At 53.0% G+C, this 22,995-nt stretch overlaps 1 protein-coding gene across 1 annotated transcript in view; it reads right to left on the reverse strand.

Moving 5' to 3' along the window:
- CSMD1 (CUB and Sushi multiple domains 1) overlaps positions 1–22,995 on the reverse strand; it is a 1,728,861-nt gene that overhangs the window by 512,720 nt on the left and 1,193,146 nt on the right. The window contains exon 9 of the mRNA XM_066382147.1: positions 2,198–2,322. Coding sequence (XP_066238244.1) covers positions 2,198–2,322 — 125 coding nt within the window. The remainder of the gene's footprint in view (positions 1–2,197; positions 2,323–22,995) is intronic.

The raw sequence follows: 22,995 nt of genomic DNA on the forward strand, positions 1-22,995 counted from the left end.
ACTGAAACGCAAAAAGGATTAAAACAGTTTCAAATGGAGAAACTTTAATTTTTGAGCATTCCTCTGGTGACATGAATATTAAATGTGAACACTGTCAGTCCTTAAACTTCAAGTTAGAAACTAATCGATTTGACCGTGGCAAGAAAGGATTTTCTCAATGTTGCAAGTACGGAAACATTGTAAAAATGATGGAAAGATCTACACAAGAAATGTGTGTACAAAGAGATCTTTGACATGTGAATTAATATTTTATTATTTAAGTCACCTTTATTTATTGAGCTAGCGGTGCCTCTTAAGAAATGTACCACCAGTGGTTTCCTTCATTGCACTCTACTTTAAGCAATTAAGCATGTAGAAGGGGGAAACCCTGTGGGGCACTAAGCAAAGGGGTGTCCTCGCCGCCTGCCCTGGGTAATTCAGTTTGAATTAATAGACACCTTTGCACAAATCATTTTAATTACAATTTATAATATCTAGAACAGCGGTCATTTTGTATGACCGCCGGGCTTTCTAGTATATTAATAGACATGTAGACCAAAATAAATAAATAACTAAATAAAAGATGGGGCCACGAGCTACACCTGACAAGCTCAGGGAAAGTCTGCAGAGTGGCTGTGCAACTCAGAGACCTGAAGTGAACCCACAGGATGGTGTGACCTAAACGTGTCTAACTAAAGCAGGTCATGGTGGGCAGTCACGTCCTTGGGAGGTGTTCTCTCAACGAAGGTCAAAGCTGGCTTTCACTCCAGCCTGACTGCCGTCTTCTGCATCCACGATAATGCACCTGATAACACGCCTCTGGAATGTGAGGGTCATCCTCCTCGTCCATGAGGCCAGACACCCCACCAGAGCAGGAGCCGGGAGACCCCTCGTTGTTCCTGTGACGTGAACCATTCACTGCCGACGGCCTATGTGTTACACTGTGACGTTTCACCCAGTCCCAGCAACCTCCCCACCTGCTTTCTAACGACGGCCTATGTGTCACACTGTGACGTTTCACCCAGTCCCAGCAACCTCCCCACCTGCTTACTAACGATGGCCTATGTGTTACACTGTGACGTTTCACCCAGTCCCAGCAACCTCCCCACCTGCTTACTAACGATGGCCTATGTGTTACACTGTGACGTCTTACCCAGTCCCAGCAACTTCCCCGCCTGCTTTCTAACGACGGCCTATGTGTTACACTGTGACGTCTTACCCAGTCCCAGCAACTTCCCCGCCTGCTTTCTAACGACGGCCTATGTGTTACACTGTGACGTTTCACCCAGTCCCAGCAACCTCCCCACCTGCTTACTAACGATGGCCTATGTGTTACACTGTGATGTCTTACCCAGTCCCAGCGACTTCCCCACCTGCTTACTAACGACGGCCTATGTGTCACACTGTGACGTTTCACCCAGTCCCAGCGACTTCCCCACCTGCTTACTAACGACGGCCTATGTGTTACACTGTGACGTTTCACCCAGTCCCAGCGACTTCCCCGCCTGCTTACTAACGACGGCCTATGTGTTACACTGTGACGTCTTACCCAGTCCCAGCGACTTCCCCGCCTGCTTACTAACGATGGCCTATGTGTTACACTGTGACGTTTCACCCAGTCCCAGCGACTTCCCCACCTGCTTTCTAACGACGGCCTATGTGTTACACTGTGACGTTTCACCCAGTCCCAGCGACTTCCCCACCTGCTTTCTGCCACCCCCCCAATCTACCGCCAGTCAACCTCATGTGACCCCCGATATCTCCCCATTTGACTGACGTATAAAATAAGTGGTGAAAACTGCCGTTTTCAGCAGCACTTTCTCCATCCCTTGAGACTTTGCTTCCCAGCAATTTTCAACAATTTGGCTCAAATAAACTCATAAAAAGTTCTTACGGATTTGGAAGTTTTTTTACACTGACGATAGACAGATGGAGGCCCAGGCACAGAGTGCCTGTTTGTGAGTGTGAATGACTCCATTCTTTCCTCTACTGTCTGGATTTTAAAAACGCAAATGTCCTCGAAAGCGTTTGCCTCCTAAAGCATTTTCAAGGAAATATTCTTTTCTTTTACCCACATCTCTCTGAAAGCGGTAGTTGCCCAGGTCTGCTGTCTCCGCACGCTGCCCCGTGTGTCAGCCTCGCTGTGCGGTGAGAAGACACGGGGACCCCAAGGAGGCGCCCCCCCCCCCCGGCAGCGACCCCAGGGCTCCGTCCTCACCTCGGCAGATGGGCCGGTGGTCGCTCCAGGCTGCCAGCGTCTCCGTGACCCTCTGGCAGGTGATGCTCTTGGATCCCTGCAGCACATAATTGTCCTCACAGGAGAACTGCACGTTGGCGCCAACCCTAAGCAGGGACAGAACAGAGAAAAATAAAACAACCCCAATTACTCACGGAAGACTTCTTACAAAGCATCGTCACAGAGCTCGCTGCCGCTGGGCTGTGCCGTCAGGCGGGTTAAACCACAGGCGGGTCAGCAGGGTGATTCACAGACGACGCCCCGCGGTGCAGAGCAGGGGACAGGCACAGCCCCGGGTCGCGGCTCTGCTCTGCAGCCCGCTGGCTGAGTACGTCTGCGAGCCTTCACGCAGGCTCTGCGCAAGGCGGAAACCACAGAGGGGCCCGTGCCTGGTGGAGGAAGAGAGAAGACAGGGGTTGACCTGCATCCTGAGGAAGAAACGAAGTTGGGACAGAGACCTTTCCTGTGAACCATTACCTTACAGACACCAGGAAAAAAAAGTCCAGTTTACGAAAAAGTCTCCGTATCAGAAAGATGAGAGCTGCAACACGCTGCCTCTCGGAAGTACGTAAAACAGACCACTTCCTACGTCAGCGACCGGAACGGAGGTTGCCAGGCTGGGCGGGGGAAGGGAGAGGAGGGCTTATCTGTGAACAGGCGCAGAGTTTCAGACGAGAAGGTTCTAGAGAGCAGGTGCCTGCTCTCCACAACAACGCACACTCAACAATTTACAAGGAGCCGAATCGCATGGTAAGTGTTCTCTTAACAGAAGAGGACTTTTCTCAGGAAAGAGTCTATGTTATGATTAGAAACATTAATTACATCCAGAAGAAGGCCAGTGGCGTCCTATGCAGAAATACACCTTACAGGAAAACACATTTACTGTGGGAAAAAAAATCCCATCCATCCCCGAGCCAGACGAACCACAGCTCCGTCTGCACCTGGAACCAGGAGGCTGCAGGTTACACGTGTAACACAGCTGTTGTCGCAGAAGAGGACTGAGCAGCTGCACCAGCAGAGGTGAGGGGCGTCCCCCAGGACCGAGCAGCTGCACCAGCAGAGGTGAGGGGCGTCCCCCAGGACCGAGCACGCCCAAGGTGAGGTGAGGGGCGTCCCCCGGGACCGAGCACGCCCAAGGTGAGGTGAGGGACGTCCCCCGGGACCGAGCACGCCCAAGGTGAGGTGAGGGCGTCCCCCCAGGACCGAGCAGCTGCACCAGCAGAGGTGAGGGCGTCCCCCAGGGCTGAGCAGCTGCACCAGCAGGGGTGAGGGCGTCCCCCAGGACCGAGCACACCCAAGGTGAGGTGAGGGCGTCCCCCAGGGCCGAGCAGCTGCACCAGCAGAGGTGAGGGCGTCCCCCCAGGACCGAGCACGCCCAAGCCCGGCTCTCAAACCCGTGTCCGTGGGCAGGTGAGTGGAGTTACCTCACTGTCGGACAAGTCTGTGGCTACAGGAGCAAGCTCTGGTGTGTGTCTGCCAAGTACCTGACCCACCCGGAGGCTGCTCCGCCCCTTTGGGGGGAGGGGTGCGGAGTTGCCACACAGGCGTAGAATTAACCCAAGATCAAATACGAGGGAGTCTGAACACACGCTTTCCTCTCCTGCTCAGTGAAAGAAAACCTCTCTTCTTCAATGTCAGAAGGATACTGCCGATACAGCTCACACAGCGCTTCCACACTCCCATGGAACACCCTCTCTGGACGTGGTGGCCAACTTCTGAAAGGCCCTCAGATCAGGGTGAAAACAATTTGAAAGGCCCAGGCTGACCCAAGTTACCTTTCTCCCTTCCCTTAAACTGAACAGACATACTTCTGCTGCCTGTCAGGACAGTCAGAATCAGGCCCCCGGGACGGTCAGAACCAGGCCCCCGGGACGGTCAGAACCAGGCCCCCGGGACAGTCAGAACCAGGCCCCCGGGACGGTCAGAATCAGGCCCCGGGACGGTCAGAATCAGGCCCCCGGGACGGTCAGAATCAGGCCCCCGGGACGGTCAGAATCAGGCCCCCAGGGACGGTCAGAATCAGGCCCCCGGGACAGTCAGAATCAGGCCCCCAGGGACGGTCAGAATCAGGCCCTGGGACGGTCAGAACCAGGCCCCCGGGGCGGTCAGAACCAGTCCCCAGGGACGGTCAGAACCAGGCCCCCGGGACGGTCAGAACCAGGCCCCCGGGACGGTCAGAATCAGGCCCCCGGGGACGGTCAGAATCAAGCCCCCGGGGACGGTCAGAATCAGGCCCTGGGACGGTCAGAATCAGGCCCCCGGGGACGGTCAGAATCAGGCCCTGGGACGGTCAGAATCAGGCCCCCGGGACGGTCAGAATCAGGCCCCCGGGACAGTCAGAACCAGGCCCCCGGGACAGTCAGAACCAGGCCCCCTGGGGACAGTCAGAACCAGGCCCCCGGGACGGTCAGAATCAGGCCCCGGGACGGTCAGAATCAGGCCCCCGGGACAGTCAGAATCAGGCCCCCGGGACGGTCAGAATCAGGCCCCCAGGGACGGTCAGAATCAGGCCCCCGGGACGGTCAGAATCAGGCCCCCGGGGACGGTCAGAATCAGGCCCTGGGACGGTCAGAACCAGGCCCCCGGGGCGGTCAGAACCAGTCCCCAGGGACGGTCAGAACCAGGCCCCCGGGACGGTCAGAACCAGGCCCCCGGGACGGTCAGAATCAGGCCCCCGGGGACGGTCAGAATCAAGCCCCCGGGGACGGTCAGAATCAGGCCCTGGGACGGTCAGAATCAGGCCCCCGGGGACGGTCAGAATCAGGCCCTGGGACGGTCAGAATCAGGCCCCCGGGACGGTCAGAATCAGGCCCCCGGGACAGTCAGAACCAGGCCCCCGGGACAGTCAGAACCAGGCCCCCTGGGGACAGTCAGAACCAGGCCCCCGGGACGGTCAGAACCAGGCCCCCGGGACGGTCAGAACCAGGCCCCCGGGACAGTCAGAACCAGGCCCCCGGGACGGTCAGAATCAGGCCCCTGGGGACAGTCAGAATCAGGCCCCCGGGACAGTCAGAACCAGGCCCCCTGGGGACAGTCAGAATCAGGCCCCCGGGACAGTCAGAACCAGGCCCCCGGGACGGTCAGAATCAGGCCCCCGGGATGGTCAGAATCAGGCCCTGGGACGGTCAGAATCAGGCCCCGGGACGGTCAGAACCAGGCCCCCGGGACAGTCAGAACCAGGCCCCCGGGACGGTCAGAATCAGGCCCCTGGGGACAGTCAGAACCCCACCACCACCGGCCTGAGAAGCCCGCACACGGCTTTGTTGTCAGAGTGTGGAAAAGAGTCCAGTCCAGAGGGCACACACAGTGTGTCACCGTTGGTCACGTCTTTACTTAGGACAGCCCCGGTTTTCAGATGCCTCCTTTCATACTCCTACTCATGGGCTCTCACTTAACCCCCAGGAGCCACATTAAATAGCTGAAATTAATGTATATACGTTGAAGCAACTGTTATAGTTCTGAGTTCTCTAACCTAGGCCCCGATCTTCAGTTCTCTCTCTGTATACCTAAACTTCAACTTCCATATTTTCCACCATTCTTTCAATGTCTATGTTTTTTAGCATCTACTGTGTGACATACTCTACCCCAGGCACCAGAGATGCAGACATTAATAGGACCAAGTCCCAGACCATGGCAACAACAGTCTATGGAAGGGAGGAATAAAATAGTCAATAAACAAGTCAAACAAGAAGAAAATTCAAGAGGGTCCTAAGTGCTATGAAGAAAATAAACCAAATGATACTGCTGCCAGTTGAGGGGTCCCTGGGGCTGCAGCCTGTGTCAGCGCTCTTGGGGTCCTCTAAACTGAGGGGCTGCCAGGTCACCTGTAAAGACAGAACTCTGGGATCCCAGCATCCGTGGGGTGATCCGGGCTCTGGTGACAGTTGCCTGTCCTTCCTCAGTCACAACGGCATGCCCACCGCCCCAAGAAACCGCTGTCCCTGTCATACACGCTTCCCCATGCATGCGATCACGCTATCCCTGTCATACACGCTTCCCCACACATGTGATCACGCTATCCCTGTCATACATGCTTCCCCACATATGCCATCACATTCCCTCAGATACTCTCAGTAAATCGGGTTCTGTTTTGAGATCGAGAACCTTTGTCATACCAGAGTTCCTGGACCGCTTGATTTCATTTCTGGCAGTATAATATATATTTATCATTCAAAATACTGGCAAATGTGGCCGAAAGCCATAAGAGTATCCAAAAACAGCACTATGTTTGACGAGGTTATTCAGCTATCTTTGAAGGAACACAACATTGCTACATAGAAGGTGAACATAAAAAAAAAATATGCAGGTGCAGAGAGAAGACAACAGCTTGATACAAAATTGCATGTAGCCCAGATAACAACACACATACACTCACACACACACAATTAGGAAAAATGGGCACAAAACTGTTTTTAGAGTATTACTATCATAAGTACACTTTTGCTTCTGTATACCATTGTATTGCATTGTAATTTACTTTCTTAAAAGTCGTTTCAAATCCTATTACTAAAAACCTTTCATTTGATTGGGAAACAGAGTCACTGAAGTTATATGTATAACATCAGGAAATTTAATTTGGCTTTCTGGAAAGTACTCTGAAAAGAAAACTCAAAAAAAAATTAGTATCTTGCCATTGGCAAGTACATTTAGAACACTTAGATTCATTATGTTGTGCAGTTTTGACAATTGTTAATATTCAGAAACAGGAAAAAATAATAGAAAACCCATTTTGTATAAAGAACAAGGTCTAGTGTATCTAAATAAGAAATATCCAAATGCAAAGTTTAAGTTAAAGCAGCATAATTTCGTGATCTAAATAGAGCAGAAGAAAGAAAATCCTTTTTTTTTTTTTTTGCTTCTTTGCTGCTTACCTAGTTCTTCTGAAAAGCTCATCACTCCACTTGGAATTCTAGAGCCCCTTCACTTTTCACCGCCAGCCTGGCTTTACCCACCACGGTTTGAAGAGCTTTTCTAGGTGAACGACCTATTTCTCAATATGGATTTCCTCGAGGGTGGCTATGGGTGCGTTATTGAGAATTGGAACTACCAATTATTTCTGGAAGGAAACGTACCCTGGAGTAACTGAAAATTAAAGTGGAATCCAAGCAGCAGGTGAGCTGACTGGGCGGTGCTGTCTCCTTCTCCACTGCTGACCGAGGTCACAGTGACCCTCACTGCCTGACAGGGGGTGGGGGTGGGGGTGGGGGGGGCGGCAACAGGAGCCTCTTACCGCAACTAACGTGGGTGACATCTGAGTCTATTAAACAACAAATTTCCCCATGTAGAGTTTTCTGAGACAGATAGATCAATAGATTGTTATGGCTCAACAGATTGAGATCAATAGATTGAGAAAGAAGGAGCAACAGATTTCTAGGATAGATCAATACATTGGGGATAGAGAGATCAATAGATTGAGATAGATACCTACCTCTGACCTCAACTAATGTGGGTCAACATCTATTGAGTCTATTGAACAACAAATGTCCCCATTTAGAGTTTTCTAGGATAGATAGAGCAATAGATTTTTAGGATAGATAGATCAATAGATTAAAAATTTTAAAATAGATCAATCGATTGAAATAGATGAATAGATTGAGATCAATAGGGAAAATGATGGACAGATAGATAGGTAGATAATCTCCACCTTGGTTTTTCTTAAAAGACCCAGTTCAAACAGCACATACAGATTCGTATGTATGACAGAAATCAGTATATATATATATATATATATATATATATATATACACACACACACACACACACACACATGTAAAGACACACGCACCCCCATGTTCATCGCAGCATTGTTCACAGTGGCCAAGACATGGAAACAACCAAGGTGCCCCTTAATAGGGGACTGGATAAAGAAGATGTCGTCCATATACACTATGGAATACTAGTCAGCCATAGGAAATGATGACATCGGATCATTTACAACAACATGGATGGACCTTGATAACATTAGACTGAGTGAAATAAGTAAATCAGAAACAGCTAAGAACTGTAGGATTCCATACAGAGGTGGGATGTAAAACTGAGACTCATGGACGTAGATAAGAGTGCAGTGGTTACCAGGAAGAGGGGGAGGGGCAGAGGGAGGGGGACGGGTGTAAAGAGGGACAAATATAAGGTGACGGAGGATGATTTGAATTTGGGTGATGGGTATACAACATAATCGACTGTCCACATAATGTGAAGATTTTTTCCCAAAATCTATTTACTCTAGTTGACCAAAGTCACCCTGTTAAATTTATTCATCTAAATAAAAAAAGAAAGAAAGAAGAAGAAGAAATAAAAACACGACACATGGAACTCCACGCTGGGGTAGGAGCCCCTGGAGAGCTGGGGTGGCAGGTCGGGGACCGGAGCCGGTGCGGCAGGTCAGGGACTGGAGAGCTGGTGTGGCAGGTCGGGGACGGGAGCCGGTGTGGCAGGTCGGGGACGGGAGTTGGTGTGGCAGGTCGGGGACGGGAGCCGGTGTGGCAGGTCGGGGACCGGAGCCGGTGTGGCAGGTCGGGGACGGGAGCCGGTGTGGCAGGTCGGGGACGGGAGCCGGTGTGGCAGGTCGGGGACGGGAGCCGGTGTGGCAGGTCGGGGACGGGAGCCGGTGTGGCAGGTCGGGGACGGGAGCCGGTGTGGCAGGTCGGGGACCGGAGCCGGTGTGGCAGGTCGGGGACCGGAGCCGGTGTGGCAGGTCGGGGACGGGAGCCGGTGTGGCAGGTCGGGGACTGGGGCCGGTGTGGCAGGTCGGGGACTGGGGCCGGTGTGGCAGGTCGGGGACGGGAGCCGGTGTGGCAGGTCGGGGACTGGGGCCGGTGTGGCAGGTCGGGGACAGGAGCTGGTGTGGCAGGTCGGGGACCGGAGCTGGTGTGGCAGGTCGGGGACGGGAGCCGGTGTGGCAGGTCGGGGACGGGAGCCGGTGTGGCAGGTCGGGGACGGGAGAGCTGGGGTGGCAGGTCGGGGACCGGGACTGGGGCTGGTGTGGCAGGTCGGGGACCGGGGCCGGTGTGGCAGGTCGGGGACAGGAGCTGGTGTGGCAGGTCGGGGACCGGAGCCGGTGTGGCAGGTCGGGGACCGGAGCCGGTGTGGCAGGTCGGGGACTGGAGCTGGTGTGGCAGGTCGGGGACGGGAGCTGGTGTGGCAGGTCGGGGACTGGAGCTGGTGTGGCAGGTCGGGGACTGGAGAGCCGGTGTGGCAGGTCGGGGACAGGAGCCAGTGTGGCAGGTCGGGGACTGGAGCTGGTGTGGCAGGTCAGGGACTGGAGAGCTGGTGTGGCAGGTCTGGGACAGGAGCCGGTGTGGCAGGTCGGGGACGGGAGCCGGTGTGGCAGGTCGGGGACAGGAGCTGGTGTGGCAGGTCGGGGACCGGAGCCGGTGTGGCAGGTCGGGGACCGGAGCCGGTGTGGCAGGTCGGGGACTGGAGCTGGTGTGGCAGGTCGGAATGCAAGAGCTGGCTCCCACCACACCTGGGATGAGGAAGCACGTGGTGAGGATGGGGAGCAGGTGGGTCCCCAGGCTGTGTGGTCCCCATGGCCAACACCGACCTTCTCTCCTTCCCCACCTGTGACCTCACAGAGCAGGACTGGGTCTCAGGGCTCAGCCTCTGCAGAGAAGAAATGGCAGTGAGGAGCCTAAGACCAAGAAGGCCCCGCCCGTGGCCCTCGAGTGACAGAGCAGGTCAGCCCCACGGGCCCAGGGGCCCTGAATGCTGGCTGAGGAGAGTGAAGAAGGGGAAGCACACCAGGGAGACGTCGCCCCCCCAGGATGAGGGTGTGCACCTGCCAGAGGCTGGGGGGACCCCCACACAGATCAAAGGCGCACAAATGAATGAGGTGGAGAGGCCATACCTGCTCCTGTTGTACTCTGGCGTTTAACATCATAAACTCGGGTACGAGGAACGTAAACCACTGACTTTAAACCAATGGACAAAGAAATCACTGCTCTGAACAACTTTAGGAGTGAATAAATATTTTCTGACTCAGACAAAACAAAAAATCTTGAAATAAAAATTAATGATTAAAAAATAATGATTATTACATTTTTCACATCTGAACTCGTAGGGCTCAGATACACACCTCACTCAGTCTGCAATACTATGACTGTTCTTATAGTCAGGCTCCCCCTCCCTCAACCCCCCATCCCACCTCCATCTCCTCTTCTCACCCTCTTCCATTCTCCTCTCACCTCCCCCTTCCTTTTTATTAGTGTGTGACAGAGACACAGAGAGACAGAGAGAGGGACAGCTAGGGACAGACAGACAGGAAGGGAGAGAGATGAGAAGCATCAATTCTTCGTTGCAGCTCCTTAGTTGTTCATTGATTGCTTTCTCATATGTGCCTTGACCGAGTAAGCCCTTGCTCAAGCCAGCGATCTTGGGTCCAAGCTGCTGAGCTTTGCTCAAATCAGATGAGCCCACGCTCAGGCTGGCGACCTTGGGGTCTCGACTCTGAGTCCTCCACGTCCCAGTCTGACGCTTGATCCACTGCGCCACCACCTGGTCAGGCTCACCCTGCCTTCTTACTTTTTCTTTAATCTTAAAAAAAAAATTGTTTCCCTCCCAATAGAATCAGGGATAAAGGTAGTTTCTGGAGAAAGATGCTAAAAAGTTTCCTTAACATTGTATTAGGAAGAATTTGAAGATCCTTTTCTACCTTTAAAAAAACAGAAATGACATTTCATCACAAAAAAGGAAATGAGAGGAAGAACGGTCACACCGTCAGGAATTCTCTAACATCCTCAAACCCATTGAGGACATTAAGACTCAGGTCCCCGTCCTGCACGTAAAGCATCCCTTTCCTTAAACCTGGTCGGCATGCGGGAATCCCACACGAAGGACATTGAAAGCCACCGTCTGGAGGCTCCGTATGCCGGTCTGTGGGTGACACAGCTGTGAGAGGTAATGGTGGCCAAGAGTCCCACCTGCTCTTTACCCCCCCCAGCCACTGTCACACCTGTGAGCTCGGTGACCATCCCTGCCCAGCCTTTCTTGCCCAAGGGCCATGCAAGTCTTAGGAAGCCCTGATGGGGACAAGACGTCCTCCATCCAACAACCACGAGGCCACGGGTAAAATAAATACATGTTGTGATGAAAATATCAGTGGGGGGACTGATTCTACCTTTAGTAATGATGCAACCACACGTGACTACCACGGGGCCACGGGTAAAATAAATACATGTCGTGATGAAAATATCAGTGTGGGGACTGATTCTACCTTTAGTAATGATGTATACACGTCACTACCACGGGGCCATGGGTAAAATAAACACACCTCGCGATGGAAATATCAGTGTGGGGACTGATTCTACCTTTAGTAATGATGCAACCACACGTCACTACCACGGGGCCACGGGTAAAATAAACACACCTCGTGATGGAAATATCAGTGTGGGGACTGATTCTACCTTTAGTAATGATGCATACACGTCACAACCACGGGGCCACGGGTAAAATAAATACACCTCGCGATGGAAATATCAGTGTGGGGACTGATTCTACCTTTAGTAATGATGCAACCACACGTCACTACCACGGGGCCACGGGTAAAATAAACACACCTCGCGATGGAAATATCAGTGTGGGGACTGATTCTACCTTTAGTAATGATGCAACCACACGTCACTACCACGGGGCCACGGGTAAAATAAACACACCTCGCGAAGGAAATATCAGTGTGGGGACTGATTCTACCTTTAGTAATGATGCAACCACACGTCACAACCACGGGGCCACGGGTAAAATAAATACATGTTGTGATGAAAATATCAGTGGGGGGACTGATTCTACCTTTAGTAATGATGCAACCACACGTGACTACCACGGGGCCACGGGTAAAATAAACACACCTCGCGAAGGAAATATCAGTGTGGGGACTGATTCTACCTTTAGTAATGATGCAACCACACGTCACTACCACGGGGCCACAGGTAAAATAAACACACCTCGTGATGGAAATATCAGTGTGGGGACTGATTCTACCTTTAGTAATGATGCAACCACATGTCACAACCAGAAACCAAAACTGGGGTTGGGCCTCGAAAGATCTCGAGAGACTGTATTGTCTTCTTTTTCAAAATGAATCCACATATCTAGATGGAAACCCGGCTGCAGGAAGCCCTGCCGGTGTCCAGGTCAGTGGTTTGCTTGGGGCCGTACACCCAGCCTGGGGTGTCCAGGGCAGTGGTTTGCTTGGGGCCGTACACCCAGCCTGGGGTGTCCAGGTCAGTGGTTTGCTTGGGGCCGTACACCCAGCCTGGGGTGTCCAGGGCAGTGGTTTGCTTGGGGCCGTACACCCAGCCTGGGGTGTCCAGGGCAGCGTCCTCTGAATGCCCTTCCAGAGGAGAGGGACGAGGTCCCAACCCTCCTTGCCCAGGTGTTTTCCCTCAACACAACTGGTTCCTCTCCTTCATGCCTCCTCCTCCTCATCTCTCCTCGAGGTAAAAAACTGAGTTCTTTGAGGGCTCCATCAGGTGTCTCCTGTGAGAAACACCAGCCTAAGGCACAGAGTGCGGAGAGCAGGGTGTTGGGGACAGAGCCACAGGAGCTGCCTCAGGAAGCACATGGTGCTGTTCACCCTGACGCGTCTGCTGCCCCCAGCACAGGTGGTGGCTCTGCTCTCCCGCCACAAATACGAGTGGACAAACCAGGGACAGAGCCAGGAGCTCAGACCCTCTCCTCCGCCCAGGAAGGCCGTGGAGAGAAGATGCCCGGCAACAGCCCGCGGCACGAGGGGGAAGCACCCTGCCCACCGCTCTGCAAGGGCCTCTTGTGAGCTCAGGGCTCCTACCTGAGGGCACCCGTGCTGGAAACCCTTGCGGGCTCCCTGTGAGTAAGTCCTCAGTCCACTCAGAAAACAGCTCTGACACTTCCCTGGCTGGTCTCCACTGACGGGAAGAGGCAGTCTTGATAAATGGGGCTGACAGGCCACAAGACCATCTGCAGTGGACTGCCCGCTCGCTGGCCGGGGGCTAGGCTAGACTGGGCTCTGCCCCGGACAGTGCCACCGCCAGAGACCGCCGCGGGGCTGCAGGGGGCGCAGAAGTGCCGCCCACCCTCCGAATCTCACAGGCCGTGCCATTTCTGCGTCACTGTTTTCCTTTCTGCAGACACAATTTTTAGACTCATCTCCTCAAGTCTTAAGGCAATTTTAGGTCCACTAAAAGTGCATTAGGGAGCTGATGGTGCTCTCCAGCCTAAGGAAAGAAGAGAAACTAGTATCTCGTGTGATGTTTAGAGATTAACAACAGCACAGCAAAGGCCCCGGAGCAATCCCGGGGGAAGGCTCATCCCGGTGTGAGCGAGAATGAGGACTGTGACAGCGGCTTCAAGTGGCCCACCACCTTCGAATTGCGCCAGCCCTCCGAACCTCGGCCTTAAAAAAGCATGAGGATTTTCCCTTGAAGAAATTTGATTTAAATCTGCTAAGGATGCTGCAAGTTCACGGGAATCCGCTACTTACAAAGAGAAAGGCGTGTATCTTTGTCTGCAACAGGAGACAATTGATGTCCCCACATTCACCACCCGCCCACGTGTGCAGAGGCGGGCGTGTCCCCGCTGTGACAGGTGGCCCACTGCGCGTGGGCGCGAGCAGGCAGGCGGGTGGCGGGAAGAGTCCGGCAGTGCCACACGCACGCACGGAACCGGAACCGGGCTGGGAGGGCCCGTCACCGCGGCAGCTGGGCTCTCCTCACGCCCCTCTCCCGAGTCCTCGGTCTCCTCCTGGGAGCTGAGGCCCCTCCCCCGAGTCCTCGGTCTCCTCCTGGGAGCTGAGGCCCCTCTCCCTCTCCTGACCACCTCCTGTTACCTGGAGCTCGGGGGCCTCCAGGCCTCTCCCCACCTGAGATCAGGGGGTGCAGGGACCCCGTGCAGACTCTGGGCCCGGAGGTGTTTTATTGGCTGTCTCTTCCTCTGCAGCTTGAGTGAGAGACCAGGGAGGGATGCTGGAGGTGGAGAGAGGAAGGAGAGAGACAGAGAGAGAGGAAGGAGAGAGGAAGGAGAGAGAGAGGGTGCACACAGTACCTACTTCCGTCCTGCCAGGGAGCTGGTCTAGAGTGCGGGACAAACCACCAACAAAAACCCCCTTCCTCGCCTGACCTGTGGTGGCGCAGTGGATAACGCGACGACCTGGAAATGCTAAGGTTGCTGGTTCAAAACCCTGGGCTTGCCTGGTCAAGGCACATATGGGAGTTGATGCTTCCAGCTCCTCCCCCCTTCTCTCTCTCTGTCTCTCTCTCTCTCCCTCTCTCTCTCCTCTCTAAAAATAGAAAAAAAAAAGATTAAAAAAAAAACTATTATAAAAAAAAAACAAAAAAAAAAACCCTTCCTCGATGACCAGGCCCCGGGTGGCAGGAAGCATTCAGTGAGGCCCCACGGTCCCCGCCACCCTCCGGGGCCTCATCCCCGTCGCAGATGAGAAAGACGGGGCTCAGATGTGGCTCGCCTGAGCTCGTACATGCACGGATTCAGACTGTCTATTCTTCACAGTGAAACCTGTCGCTCATCTGTGATTGATCGGTGAGACCGCAAATGTACGGAGGCTGCCGAGCAAACACTTCCTCCTTGGCTTGGTTCCAGGCTGCGCAGGACCTCTCGGTGTTCTGACGCACCCTCCATGCCTAACAGCAAAGTAATTGGCCGACAATCACAGGATCTGGTGCGACCACAGCAACCCAGCCAGATGCAACGACCATAACCACAGGGTGGGTGGGCAGGGGAGCAAACACTCCTGTCACTCAGCATCAGAGAGGGGGTCTGGACATGGTCACATTGTCACACGCACACACACACACGCAGTCCTGACGAGCTGATCCAGTCATGAACGGAGACATCGTCACAAAGGCGGGAAGACTGTTTGCCACCGTAGGGACACCTGTTTCCCAGTGCACGTCCTTCTGAGTCGTCAGACCCCCCACCTCTGACAGCTTGTCAAGAACGACACAAACCAGGCCGTCCAATGGCTGTTAACCTTGTTTGTACATTAAATCACACGGGTGCTGATACAACCCTTAACTGCGGTACCCAGCATAGTCAAATTCATAGCCAGAGAAAGCATGGTGGTGGCTGTCAGGAGATGCCCCGGGGCTGGGGGCAGATGGCAAGTTATCACATGGTGGAGATGGGTCTTTGTTGTGGAAAACGAAAGAGTTCTGGAGATGGACGGAGCGGTGGGCACTTAAGCCACAGCACTGTACTCTTAACAATGCTCAAGATGGTTTGTATGGTGTTATATGTATTTTACCAAATTAAAAATATATTTAAAAGTCCTCGCTCCTGAGCCCTATTCCTGACCAGTTAAATTGAATCCTTGGGGTTGTCAGAGTGGACAAGATGCTAAGGTTGAGAGCCGCTAGGACAGGGATGGGCAATCTTTTGAGCTTGGTGTGTCAAAATTCACCAAAAAACCGAGCATAACTCAGGTGGTGTGTCACTTCGAGAAAAAAACAACATAATTTCGCAATATTTATAGTTTAAATAACAAAAATGTATAATTGTAATATATAACTGTATTTAATAAACCAAACACTAATTATTTAACTTACGTGCTTAGGAATTTCTTTGTTCATTTATCAGTTGGTTTCTTTTGTTGGTCTTGATATTATTTAACTTATGTGGGGTGCCGTGAACTAAGATAAGTGAGGGGGAGGGGGAATTCTTTAACTAACCTGCCTATTAGTGACTTTTTTGTTGCTGAATTTCATTGGCTAAATCTTTAGTTGAAGGTTGGTATTTTGTACACTTTAAGCCCAAGCAAGCACCACTAACTTCATCTGGCAGTCTGTTTCTTTTGCTGGTTTTGATATTACTTAATGCTGAGAATAAGGTCTCACACAAGTACGTACAGGGAAAAATTGTGAGTAAAGCCATTGCTATATTTTTCAGGGTGCTAAAAGTGTCTGGTAATCGGTTCCAGGCACTCCAAATTTCCTGTTCGTAGTGGCACTCCTCTTGATTCTCCAAGTGGCACCTTTCCAGATTCTCAAGCTTTGACCTCAAGTCGACAAACTCCTGAGCCCAGATGCTGTCTTGAAATTCTGCAAGTTGCATCTTATGTAAATTAAGATGACTGCCACTATTTCTAATGGCGAGAAACGGCACCCATAGCACAGGCCCTCACCTCTCCCAGCCTCCCCCTCACTTATCTCAGTAATGATGGTCAGTTAGAAATCCACGACATCCCAGAACAGTGGATTGGATGATGGTTGCTGTGGTTATGTGGTTGCTGGTAATGGCGATCGCAGGGCCCCCAGAGATGCGTCCCCCACAGCATTCCGCTGCTCCCTGCTCCACCGGCTAGAAGTGAGGTCAGAGATCCCCTAACGGCCTAACCGGAAGTCCCAGGACTAGACGCTCTGTGCCGGGGTTCTGTTGATTTGGCCTACAGACCTCCGGCACAGAGTGTCTACACTACAGCAAATGTTTTATCCTCGGCTACTGCACCTGGCCGTGCAGGAGTGGAGGGTGAAACGTCCTTCTCGGCATGCGGCCCCATACTTCTCTGGTATGCGGCCACATGCGGCTGCATGTCATTGAAAATGGCTATGCGTGTCAGTGCTGACACACGTGTCATAGGTTCGCCATCACGGCCCTAGGACAATCAGACCTCTGTACACTGAGCGGGGACCAGTGAGCACAAACTTGTCTTTTATTGTTCTCTTCAGCACATTTTGAGTGGGTGGATAGCGGGCAAGAGAATGAATAATCTGAGATAATGAAGGGCTCCTAATGGGATCGTAACATCGGGGGGCATTGAGGGCAGCCCTCAAACAACTGTGTTGGTGCGCCACTTAACGTCCACTGTATTGACACTGTTCTCCGAGCTGGACATCAGTGGTGACCACCGCACAGGCTTCCTTCAGACTCCGAGTCGCTGGTGCCCCAAACAGCCTCCCAGATGTCTGGTCGAGCCGCACCCTAATGTCGAGCACGGTGAAATCATGACAGAGAGACCGGGAGCCTCGGAGCTCGCACGGACTTCAGAACCCCAGGCATCCTCTGTCAACCCGTCTGTGTACGGACGAGGACAGCAGGACGCAGAGGAACAAAGCGGCCTTCCAGAGGACGTGGCTGTTCCGAGCCCCGACGTGACGAAGCCTGGTGAGCCCCTGAGCTGACAGAGCCATCGACTCTCTTCCCTATTTTTAAACTGACAAATTAACGTGTGCTGAAATAACAATGACCTAGTCTCCCAGAAAACAAGGCATGCGTCTTATTTTATTTTGATGGAAAAAAGAATCATTTGCTATGATAGATGTCTTATAAAGACGGGAAGAGAAAGGGAGTGTGTTCCTTGGGTCTGCCTGGTGGACTCGTGTGGAGAAAAAGCTTTGGCTACACAAACGCGACCAAAACATTCGCTGTCCATTCTTTCTTAAAAGGGTGGAAAGGTTTCCAAGACGGTGAACCAGAAAGCACTGAGGAGTTAACAGCACAGAGGTCCTATCTGAAAGAGCGGCAATCACTGGGAAATAATTTTCCTGGACTCCTGCAGTCTCTTAGTAACGGGGCCTCTTCTGAAGAGAGCCACACGTTGGCCTTCTGTGCAGGGCACAGAGCCGTGGACGTCTCTCAGAGCTCACTCTCCAACCCAACAGGCCGGGGCACGGAGGGGTTCAGGTGGGGGGCTGCAGGGGGCCGGCACTCGCTGGCCGGATGTGTGGACCCGACGGGAGGACCTGGAGGAAGCACTGGGTCACCAGGTCGTCCTCCTTCCTCTGACCCCCCCCCCATGCACGCGGGTCATAAAGACCTCACTTACAGACCCAACGTTGCTTCTGGAAATGAGACTCCGCATGGGCCTCACTGAACAGAAGACGGCTCGCTGACTGGCCTCTGGAAGACTGAGGACACAGGGGACTGCGTCAAAAGAAAGGGAACATTTTCCAACAAGAAACCTAGCCTGAGGGTTTTCAAAATCCCCTCTTATTCCCAGGGCAGTGTCCAAACTGTGCTCATTAACAAAACCCCAATTATTGATTTAATTCTGGGGTTTTTTTCTAAATGAACCTGTCTCATTTCTTTTTTCCCCCAGCTTTATTGAGAGCTAGTTGAGAGAGTCTTCACAGGTTTCAGGGGTACAATGTGATGGTTTGATGCGGGTCTGTATTGTGAACTGATGACCACAGGGAGGATGGCCTTCACCTCCATCCCTTCACAGTGACCTGTGTACGCGTGTGTGTGTGTGTGTGTGTGTGTGTGCGTGTGGTGACAGCTTTTAAGGTCCCCTCTCTTAGCAACGGTGGATTGTAAACAGCACGACACTGTTGACTGTCGATAGCTTTCGTTCGTGAACTAAAAGTTTTATTTGTTGGGAGAGAGAGAAGGCTGCCCAGTCCCGGCATCTGCGCTTCGTCCCTGTTGCTCTGGCTCACAGAGGGGCACACCAACCACCCAGCAGACAGCAGGGCTGCGAGCCTCACACGGATGTGCAGGAAACAGGCGGCATTGCCGTCTCCTGGGCGATAATGAGATCCCTGAAAAGTTACCCAGACATCAAAATTCTGCACATCAAAACCAACATGTGCCTGACCTGTGGTGGCGCAGCGGATAAAGCATCGACCTGGAAATGCTGAGGTCGCCAGTTCGAAACCCTGGGCTTGCCTGGTCAAGGCACATATGGGAGTTGATGCTTCCAGCTCCTCCCCCCTTCTCTCTCTGTCTCTCCTCTCTCTCTCTCTCTGTCTCTCCCTCTCCTCTCTAAAAAATGAATAAATAAAAAGAAGAAACAAAGATTAAAAAAAAATGTTAAAAAAAAAAAAACACCTTTTGTCACTGCCTCATAACATGAAAACATAAATGCATCCCTTCCATAAAAGTAACCATAATTGATTGCATGACTATTTCCGGAACGCTCGCTGTGAACCGAGGCGCGTGCCCGGGCGGTGGGCATACAATACTGAACAAACCCAAGTCCGTTCCTTACGGAGCTTGACTGCACGCTTGCGGGGAGAGAGCCAATGCCCGCGCCCACACGCATGAGACCAGGATCACAGCACAGGCACCCTGGGGCTCCGTGCCGTGGTCCCTGTCAGGAGGCGGGGGAGGGGAGCATGTGAGCATGTTTCAGAGTCTGTGGTCAGGGGCCACCCTGGAGCACCCCTTAACAACAGTGAGGGGACGGAGAGTATCAATACCTCGCAGGAAACTTAAGTAAACCGTCATAGAAATAAAGGAGCGCTAACAGGCGATGACATTAAATAGGGCACCAAGATTTCAGCCTGCGCACCTGCTCCAACTTCGAAGGATAACTGAGTTTTCCATTATAGCACTTTAGAAAAAGTAGGAAGCAGTGGAAAAATGTCCAGTAAGCCCAGAAACCGGGTGGGTGTACGGGAGGCAGTTCCAGACCAGAAACCGGGTGGGTGTACGGAAGGCAGTTCCAGACCAGAAACCGGGTGGGTGTACGGGAGGCAGTTCCAGACCAGAAACCGGGTGGGTGTACGGAAGGCAGTTCCAGAGCTCCCCAGGCTCCTCCCCAGACGCCTCTCCAGACTCCTCCCCAGACTCCTCCCCAGACGCCTCTCCAGACTCCTCCCCAGACGCCTCTCCAGGCTCCTCCCCAGACTCCTCCCCAGGCTCCTCTCCAGACTCCTCCCCAGACGCCTCTCCAGACGCCTCCCCAGACGCCTCTCCAGACGCCTCTCCAGACGCCTCTCCAGGCTCCTCCCCAGATGCCTCTCCAGGCTCCTCCCCAGACTCCTCCCCAGACTCCTCCCCAGACGCCTCTCCAGGCTCCTCCCCAAACTCCTCCCCAAACACCTCCCCAGACGCCTCCCCAGACGCCTCCCCAGACGCCTCCCCAGATGCCTCCCCAGACGCCTCTCCAGGCTCCTCCCCAGGCTCCTCCCCAAACTCCTCCCCAGACGCCTCCCCAGACTCCTCCCCAGACGCCTCCCCAGACGCCTCTCCAGACTCCTCCCCAGACTCCTCCCCAGACGCCTCTCCAGACTCCTCCCCAAACTCCTCCCCAGACTCCTCCCCAGACGCCTCCCCAGACTCCTCCCCAGACGCCTCCCCAGACGCCTCTCCAGGCTCCTCCCCCGCCACCCGGAAGGCTGTGCTATCTCGCGCTGCTCGTGAACCACGCGGAAATGAACCCGCATAGCTGACGACACACTGGGCTTCCCTCCTTCCCTGCTCCATGGGGAGCAGAGTGCAGTGAGACAGCAACAAAAAGCAGATCTGGAGGAAAATGAACAAGTGTATCTCCGGGTTTCTGCACTCTCCGCAAGTGCAATTCTTTATCTTCTCACATAACAAGAGGCGGGTTGCGTGGGGTCCCGCCACTGACCTGCACTGGAGAAGTAATAAAGCTAGCTCGCTGCACCATCTCCAGGGCCGCCCGTAAAACCAGGACTGCGCCACCAGACACAGGAGAGAGTGTGTGTGGGCATCAGCCAGCACGTGCAGCAGTCTGTTAAGGGACCCGGTGACGGGCTGTTTCCTGCGTTGCATTGATTATGTAATCGTTGCTTTGAGTACCTCGGTTTCTCCTTCCACCTGATCACACATAATTCCCCCGGACCCCCGTCTGCTTCATAAGGTGGACTTCCGGGACTCCCCTCGCGGATGAGAAAAGTGTGAAGATACAGGACAGCAGCGATTAGCTTGAACAGGGGCAGACACATATCAATAACCTGAGCGACAGATCTAATCTTGGAGCCATGATGACCACCCGTCTCCGTCCCGGACTCCCTTTCTGTGCGGGTCACATTCAGGGAAAGCGGATGATACGTCCTCTGACCGAGGTGATTAACCTGGTTGGTTTCGCAGGGCACTGACGAGGCTGTGATCACGCCTCTCAAGGGACAGGCCCTGGCGAGCTAACGGAACACAAGTCGACAGAAGGAAGAACCGGCCCCGCGCTGGGCACAGGAGCAGACGCAGAAGCAGTAAAGCCTGTCCTCGTCCCTCCAGACCCCGCCCTCCACGACAGAGGCAGCACAGTAACTGCGTGTGTGTCTCTGCCGCTCCCGACAGTGCTGAGCGGGTGGAAACGGGAATCACGGCACGGGCACGGGTCCTGGGACGCTGGAGCCGTGGGCAGGGGAGGGGCGGGGGCGGGGTGAGGGGGGGCTCCTGTTCCTTCCCGGAGAAGCCAGTGTGGGCGGGGCGGGCAGAGGTGGTCAGGATACATCTTTGTACAACAATAAAAACCCTGGGGGGGGGGGCGGAGCATCTGTGAGTGCCCCGGGCGCCGCGCCTCTAACCCCTCAGCCTGCCCCCCTCTTAGGTGAGAGCCCCCGACAGTGGCACGGCAGGACGAGGCCTGTTCTGGACCAAGAACGTGACTAAGGGTTGAGAGCAGCAAGGCAGAGCCCTGCAGGCAGCAGCGGCCACTGTGCAGAGGGGGTTTCAGGACGGGGGTGGGGGGGGGGTGGGGGGGTGGCTCGCACCAATCCAGGGCTGGTCGTGCGTGGAGCTCTGCGTGGAGGTTAGTGACCGGGCCATGGAAGCAGGTGAGAAGCCCATGGTTTAGGGAAAACAGGGAGGTCTCTGAAGGTACTCTCAGCAACTATTACCTGTGAGAAAGAATTTCTTTTAAAGAATAGATGTAAGGATTCTATTAACTTGGGAATATACAAGTATACACCCATATATAAAACAACTATAAGTTATGTACACTTAACATAAGTGTGTATATACACACATATACATATATATATGTGTGTGTGTGTGTGTGTATGTCTGCAGGGTGGGGCAAAAGTAGGTTTACAGTTCTTCATATGGAAAGTGATACAGTTAATAATACAAGAGTAAACTGTGCGTTTGTGTCCTCATGACTGACTGTAAACCTACTTTCCCCACCCTGTGTATACTATATAACAGATACAATGCCCACTGTATTTCCCCATGTATAGAGGACGATATATTCACTAGAAGAACCTCTATCTCCCAGCATGTGGACCACGCTGCAGCCAGACTCCATGGGTCCTCTGCACTAGTTAGCATGTGATTTCCCGCTCAGTGTCAGTGTGAGGAACGCAGTCTGCTCCGCCCAGGTGACCCCACGACGAGGTGCACGGCCCAGACGGCGGCTCAAGGCTGGATTTAAATCACAGCTGGACCCCTCCCATGACTCCTCTGTGATGTCCACCAGCTGCACAGCCCTATCCAGTGGCCCTCCATGATAGGTGTGAAAAACTTAAACGTGATAATGTTCTTACTACAATCGACTCAGCTCAACAGGGACTCTGAGGTCACTGAGATCCGATTTCAAATCTCAGCAACCATCTCAACAGCTGTATTTACAAAAATGGAGTTAATTATGTCTGCCTCACATAGGGTGAGTGTCTGACTAGCCTAGAGAACAGAGATGGCTCACAGATGCCCATGGCCACCCATAGAGCCCTCATCTCTCCACGCTCCACCCCTTACCGACGGCTTCCCAATGTTTCTGTCATCCCACACCTAACTCTTTGTTCTAATGAATGTACATTCTGTCTTAGAGAATGGCCACTGGTGAAGAAAACAGTCCTCACACTCATCTGGACTCAAACATGAGAGCTTCTGCCTTCACTGAACTCCAACTCCTGAGAAAACTGGAGTTAATATTTACACTGTTTACCGAAAAGTCATTTCCAAAGAAACAATAATAATAGTATAAATACAGTCAGAAGAGGAATATTTTACCAACGTGATAAAGTAAACTCTTTTCAAATAAAAATAGCCCCAAATTACATATAATTACAGTGCCAAACTACAAACAAATTTTATCCACTCATCTTGACAATGTTAGTCATTAGTTTGGATTATATGTTAGTCATTAGTTTTGATTATAAGAATTT

This window comes from Saccopteryx leptura, chromosome 4, assembly GCF_036850995.1.
Source record: "Saccopteryx leptura isolate mSacLep1 chromosome 4, mSacLep1_pri_phased_curated, whole genome shotgun sequence".
NCBI classification, from domain to species: Eukaryota; Metazoa; Chordata; class Mammalia; order Chiroptera; family Emballonuridae; genus Saccopteryx; species Saccopteryx leptura.